Here is a 7167-nt window from a genome sequence, read left to right as displayed (position 1 = left end):
GCTTACAACAAAGGTTTATTTATTGTGCACACAACATTACAGGTTACGAGTGTCAGCTGTGGTTCTGCACATCTTCATTCTGGGACCAAAGCTGAAGAGGGAGCTCTATTTAGGACATGCTGCTCTTGTGTCAGAGGAAAGATAATATGGCAAAATCATAAGATAGCTCATAAATTTCTGCTCAGAAGTGGTTCATGCCATTTCTTTCTTTTTTTGAGACAGAGTCTCACTCTGTCGCCCAGGCTGGAGTGCAGTGGCGTGATCTTCGCTCACTGCAACCTCCGACTCCCAGGTTCAAGCAATTCTCCTGCCTCAGCCTCCTGAGTAGCTGGGATTGCAGGCACCTGCCACCACACCTGGCTAATTTTTTTATTTTTAGTAGAGATGGGGCTTCACCATCTTGGCCAGGCTGGTCTTGAACTCCTGACCTCATGATCCACCCACCTTGGCCTCCCAAAGTGCTGGGATTACAGGTGTGAGCCACCGCGCCAGGCTGGTTCATGCCATTTCTACTCATATTTCATTGGTCAAAACAAGGCCAAGCTTGATGACATTAGGGTGAGAAGTCTTTCACCCTCATCTCCTAGGGACAGGCCAGATAGCAACGGCTTTAGAAAGGGAAGGGCAGAGGCTATTGATAATAAAGACTATAGCAAGGACATATATTAGGCTTATATGTATCAGTTGACTGTTATCAGTTATAACATTGACTATTAAAATACTGAAATACTCTAGTACTATCTGGTAAATAGCTGCTATCCCAAACCTCCTGACCACTCCCTTACCCTGGAATCCCCTGGGACCTACTATTCACAAACCAGCAACTGAAGGGTTAACACCTAGCACAGAGGGATACCTCCAGGACCCTAGCTGCATTTCTAATTCTGCTTCATCTATGCTTGAGCACTACTTGGTGTTAAATATACTTAATATCACTGCCTCTATGTAGATTTTTATCTATTTCTGAGGGCAACCCAATTTCCAGGCTCTTGGAAGGAAAAGGACTGCAGCCCATAAGTGTGGTGGATACTTAATTATAACAATAATCACTAATAATAACTTGTGCTGCTTCATTGTAACTAAATGTACATTTTTGCCTTTCGACTGCCGCTCTAGGGCCTCAGAGAGACCGGCCGGCCCGCGGGGCTGTTTAACCATTCCTTGGGTCCTAGAAAGCCAGCCGCCCTCGGGCTTGCTTAAAGGGGAGATGCTGGAGTGGGTGTGCCCTGCCCCGACGTCCTGCGAGGGCAGCGCCGAGAGGCGTGTGCCCTGAAGACCCGCCGAACAGCCACTTTTGGCCGGGAATGGTGGCTCACGCCTGTAATCCCAGCACTTTGGGAGGCCAAGGTGGGAGGATCGCTTGGGCCCAGGAGGAGTTCGAGACCAGCCTGGGCAACGTGGCGAGACCACCCCCCATCCCCGTCTCTAAATATATATAAATATATATATGTATATATACATGTATATGAACCACTGTTGAGCGCAATGGCAGGCTCTGGGCGAGGTCCAGCCCTAGAGCCCCAACGCGACACCTCGCCGCCCTCTGCAGGAGCTGACGCGGGCGGAGTTGGTGGAAATTATCGTGGAGACGGAGGCGCAGACCGGGGTCAGCGGCATCAATGTAGCAGGCGGCGGCAAAGAGGGAATCTTCATTCAGGAGCTGCGTGAGACTCACCCGCCGCCAGGAGCCTCAGCCTGCAGGAAGAACATCCAGAGTCTGTCCCCTGTGAAGAAGAAGATGGTGCCTGGGGCTCTGGGGGTCCCTGCTGACCTGGCCCCTGTTGACGTCGAGTTCTCCTTTCCCAAGCTCTCCCGCCTGCGTCGGGGCCTCAAAGCCGAGGCTGTCAAGGGTCCTGTCCCGGCTGCCCCTGCCCGCCGGCGCCTCCAGCTGCCTCGGCTGCGTGTGGTCGAAGAGGCTCAGGCAGCCTGGCTGGCCGCCGCCGCTCCTCCCCCCAGGAAGGCCAAGGTGGAGGCCGAGGTGGCCGCAGGAGCTCGTTTCACAGCCCCTCAGGTGGAGCTGGTTGGGCCCCGGCTGCCGGGGCCGAGGTGGGTGTCCCCCAGGTCTCAGCCCCCAAGGCTGCTCCCTCAGCAGAGGCAGCTGGTGGCTTTGCCCTCCACCTGCCAACCCTTGGGCTCAGAGCCCCGGTTCCGCCTGCTGTGGAGGCCCCAGCCGTGGGGATCCAGGTCCCCCAGGTGGAGCTGCCTGCCTTGCCCTCACTACCCACTCTGCCCACACTTCCCTGCCTAGAGACCCGGGAAGGGGCTGTGTCGGTAGTGGTGCCCACCCTGGATGTGGCAGCACCGACTGTGGGGGTGGACCTGGCCTTGCCGGGTGCGGAGGTGGAGGCCCAGGGAGAGGCACCTGAGGTGGCCCTGAAGATGCCCCGCCTTAGTTTCCCCTGACTTGGGGCTCAAGCAAAGGAAGTTGCTGAGGCCAAGGTAGCCAAGGTCAGCCCTGAGGCCAGGGTGAAAGGTCCCAGACTTCGAATGCCCACCTTTGGGCTTTCCCTCTTGGAGCCCCGGCCTGCTGCTCCTGAAGTTGTAGAGAGCAAGCTGAAGCTGCCCACCATCAAGATGCCCTCCCTTGGCATCGGAGTGTCAGGACCCGAGGTCAAGGTGCCCAAGGGACCTGAAGTGAAGCTCCCCAAGGCTCCTGAGGTCAAGCTTCCAAAAGTGCCCGAGGCAGCCCTTCCAGAGGTTGGATTTCCAGAGGTGGAGCTCCCCAAGGTGTCAGAGATGAAACTCCCAAAGGTGCCAGAGATGGCTGTGCCGGAGGTGCAGCTTCCAGAGGTACAGCTGCCCAAACTGTCAGAGACGAAACTCCCAAAGGTGCCAGAGATGGCTGTGCTGGACGTGCAGCTTCCAGAGGTACAGCTGCCCAAAGTGTCAGAAATGAAACTCCCAAAGGTGCCAGAGATGGCTGTGCCGGAGGTGTGGCTTCCAGAGGTATAGCTGCCCAAAGTGTCAGAGATGAAACTCCCAGAGGTGTCAGAGGTGGCTGTGCCAGAGGTGCGGCTTCCAGAGGTGCAGCTGCCGAAAGTGCCAGAGATGAAAGTCCCCGAGATGAAGCTTCCAAAGGTGCCTGAGATGAAACTCCCTGAAGTGAAACTCCCAAAGGTGCCCAAGACAGCTGTGCCCGACGTGCACCTCCCGGAAGTACAGCTCCCAAAAGCCCCAGAGATGAAACTGCCTAAAATGCCCGAGATGGCTGTGCCAGAGGTTCAACTCCCCAAGGTGCAGCTGCCAAAAGTCTCGGAGATGAAACTCCCCAAGGTGCCTGAAATGGCCGTGCCTGATGTACACCTCCCAGAGGTGCAGCTGCCCAAAGTCTCCGAAATCAAAGTCCCTGACATGAAGCTCCCAGAGATAAAACTCCCCAAGGTGCCTGAGACGGCTGTGCCCGATGTGCACCTGCTGAAAGTGTCAGAGATTCGGCTGCCGGAAATGCAAGTGCCGAAGGTTCCCGACGTGCATCTTCCGAAGGCACCAGAGGTGAAGCTGCCCAGGGCTCCAGAGGTGCAGTTAAAGGCTGCCAGGGCAAAACAGGCAGAAGGGATGGAATTTGGCTTCAAGATGCCCGAGATGACTATGCCCAAGCTAGGGAGGGCAGAGTCCCCATCACGTGGCAAGCCAGGCGAGGCGGGTGCTGAGGTCTCAGGGAAGCTGGTAACCCTTCCCTGTCTGCAGCCAGAGGTGGATGGTGAGGCTCATGTGGGTGTCCCCTCTCTCACTCTGCCCTCAGTGGAGCTAGACCTGCCAGGAGCACTTGGCCTGCAGGGGCAGGTCCCAGCCACTAAAATGGGCAAGGTAGAGCGGGCGGAGGGCCCTGAGGTGGCAGCAGGGGTCAGCAAAGTGGGCTTCCAAGTGCCCTCTGTTGAAATTGTCACTCCACAGCTGCCCGCCGTGGAAATTGAGGAAGGGCGGCTGGAGATGATGGAGATGGAAGTCAAACCCTCTTCCAAGTTCTCCTTACCTAAGTTTGGACTCTCAGGGCCAAAGGTGGCTTAGGTAGAGGCTGAGGGGGCTGGGTGAGCTACCAAGCTGAAGGTATCCAAATTTGCCATCTCACTCCCCAAGGCTCGGGTGGGGGCTGAGGCTGAGGCCAAAGGGGCCGGGGAGGCAGGCCTGCTGTCTGCCCTTGATCTGTCCATCCCACAGCTCAGCCTGGATGCCCACCTGCCCTCAGGCAAGGTAGAGGTGGCAGGGGCCGACCTCAAGTTCAAGGGGCCCAGGTTTGCGCTGCCCAAGTTTGGGGTCAGAGGCCGGGACACTGAGGCAGCACAACTAGTGCCAGGGGTGGCTGAGTTGGAGGGCAAGGGCTGGGGCTGGGATGGGAGGGTGAAGATGCCCAAGCTGAAGATGCCCTCCTTTGGGCTGGCACGAGGGAAGGAAGCAGAAGTTCAAGGTGAGCGTGCCACCCCAGGGGAAAAGGCTGAGTACACTGCTGTGCAGCTTAAGATCCCCGAGGTGGAGCTGGTCACGCTGGGCACCCAGGAGGAAGGGAGGGCAGAGGGGGCTGTGGCCATCAGTGGAATGCAGCTGTCAGGCCTGAAGGTGTCCACAGCCAGGCAGGTGGTCACTGAGAGCCATGAGGCGGGGCTGAGGATACCTCCACTGGGCATCTCCCTGCCACAGGTGGAGCTGACCGGCTTTGGGGAGGCAGGTACCCCAGGGCAGCAGGCTGAGAGTACAGTCCCTTCAGCAGAGGGCACAGCAGGCTACAGGGTTCAGGTGCCACAGGTGACCCTGTCTCTGCCTGGAGCCCAGGTTGCAGGTGGGGAGCTGCTGGTGGGTGAGGGTGTCTTCAACACAACATGCCCACCGTGACAGTGCCCCAGCTTGAGCTGGACGTGGGGCTAAGCCGAGAGGCACAGGCGGGCGAGGCGGCCACAGGCAAGGGTGGGCTGAGGCTGAAGTTGCCCACACTGGGGACCGGAGCTAGGGTTGGGGGCGAGGGTGCTGAGGAGCAGCCCCCAGGGGCTGAGCGTACCTTCCGCCTCTCACTGCCCGACCTGGAGCTCTCACCACCTGGGGGCAACCACGCTGAGTACCAGGTGGCAGAGGGGGAGGGAGAGGCCGGACACAAGCTCAAGGTGCGGCTGCCCCGGTTTGGCCTGGCGCAGGCCAAGGAGGGGGCCGAGGAGGGTGAGAAGGCCAAGAGCCCTAAACTCAGGCTGCCCCGAGTGGGCTTCAGCCAAAGTGAGATGGTCACTGGGGAAGGCTCCCCCAGCCCCGAAGGGGAGAAGGAGGAAGAGGGCAGTGGGGAAGGGGCCTTGGGTCGCTGGGGCCGGGTCCGGGTCCGCTTGCCACGTGTAGGCCTGGCAGCCCCTTCTAAAGCCTCTCGGGGGCAGGAGGGCGATGCAGCCCCCAAGTCCCCCATCAGAGAGAAGTCACCCAAGTTCTGCTTCCCCAGGGTGTCCCTACGCCCCAGGGCCCAGAGTGGGAATGGGGACCAGGAAGAGGGTGGATTCCGGGTGCGGCTGCCTAGCGTGGGGTTTTCAGAGACAGCGGCTCCAGGCCCGGCCAGGATGGAGGGGGCTCAGGCTGTGGCTGTCTGAAGCCCCTGGTCAGATGGGGATCCCTTCTTGCATTACTTTCTCTACCCCGTCGCTGTCGTGTGTGTGATAACTAGCACTAAGCCTAAGAGGGCCGGGAGGTGGGTGACTGATCAGGGCTGGCGGGGAGGCCTGCTCCTATCTCTCCGGCAGGAGTGCCTGTACCCTACCAAGCCATGGGAATAAAATAATCTGGAAGTAAAAAAAATAAAATGAAAAAATAAATGTACATTTTTACATTTCTTTGGCAAGCATAGTATATGCAGTAAGTACTCAATAAACATCTGTAGAGAGACTTACCTAGCTTTTTTCCATTAGCTACATCTGTCTCTACAATCCCAACATACTATTTTCTTATTTTGAGTCTCCCTGTTTTTAATTTTATGCCATTTCTCATGTCTGAAAATGTCACTATAAGTAACTTTTTTTTCTGAGACAGGGCCTCGCACTCTCGCCCATGCTAGAGTGCAGCGAGACGCTCATAGCTCTTATCAGTAACTTCTTTATAACACTTTTGCAATTTATGAAGCACCCTCACATTATTTCATTCACTCTCCTCAACATTACCAAGAGTTAGGAATTAGATCTTTTTACAAATGAAGGAATTGAGACTCCCTGAAGTCAAGGGTCTTATACTTAGGTTTTGTTCATTCATTCATCAAGTAGAGTGCCTGATGTGAGATTTATTGAAATTGAATTTGAAAACAATTTTCCTGAATTCAAGTCGAGGGTTTATTCTACTATTCTCAATTACTTTATCACCAGGGTTATAAACCCAAAGGAAGTAACAACAGTGTGATTTTATTGAGAACCCATGCAACACTAGTCTCAGAAAGCCTCCAATGTCATTTGTAAAATTCAAGGTTACCATCAGCAGAGGCAGTCATTCCTCTCTGCGCTTGTTACCTAATGCACTAACTCTCACTGTAGGTAACTCCATTCAAGACACATTTGATGACTATACCTACAGGTTTTGAAGTTATTTGGATGGGGTTTTGACACTTACTAGTTGTGGGGCCTTAAATCAAGTTACTTAACCTTTTTGAGCTTCAGTTTTATCATTTGTAAAATGGATACAATCCTGATGCCTTTGGACCAAGTGGTCATGGAAACGAAAGAGATTAAGTATGAAAAAGTCCATGCTCATAGTAGCTGTGGTTTCCAACTGCGTGATAAAGTTTTAAAATCTGCATTCAAATAAGAACAGCTATGTTGACCTAAGGTTACAAGCTAACTATTCTTGGTAAGTACTGTTCTTTATTCTGGAGGATATCACTTTACAGTTTGGTGCTAAATGCTCTTTTATGAATTTAAGGTGCCTGTAACTGTCTACTTGAACGGCAGGCTTAATCTGGAACGCCATGTCGACCTTCATCCCCCAGTTCTTTCTCCCCAAATTAAAAACACAAATACACACACACGCCCCTACTTAGTTCCTAAAACTCAAGGGCACGCGCACACACCTACTTATTTCCTAAAATTCAAGCTCGCACCAACGAGATCCACAAGGATAGGAAGGGTGGTGGAGGTCACTGGGCAGCGCCTCCGGATCCCCCGGAAGGGGGCGGGGTCAAAACTCAGATCTCGAGCTCCCGGAAGGGGGCGGGGCTAA

At 54.9% G+C, this 7167-nt stretch overlaps 1 protein-coding gene across 1 annotated transcript; it reads left to right on the top strand.

Annotated features, from left to right (window-relative positions):
• Positions 1 to 1207: 1207 nt before the first annotated feature.
• On the top strand, positions 1208 to 5558 carry LOC129468963 (periaxin-like). Its single transcript, XM_055255005.1, is given in 4 exon segments — positions 1208 to 1264; positions 1517 to 2039; positions 2042 to 4809; positions 4812 to 5558. Coding segments are annotated over 4 exon segments (4095 nt in total).
• Positions 5559 to 7167: the final 1609 nt, after the last annotated feature.

Source organism: Symphalangus syndactylus, chromosome 12 (genome assembly GCF_028878055.3).
Source record: "Symphalangus syndactylus isolate Jambi chromosome 12, NHGRI_mSymSyn1-v2.1_pri, whole genome shotgun sequence".
Classification (NCBI taxonomy): domain Eukaryota; kingdom Metazoa; phylum Chordata; class Mammalia; order Primates; family Hylobatidae; genus Symphalangus; species Symphalangus syndactylus.
Note: the sequence above shows the minus strand (reverse complement) of the source record. Positions and strands in the feature narration are given on the sequence as shown.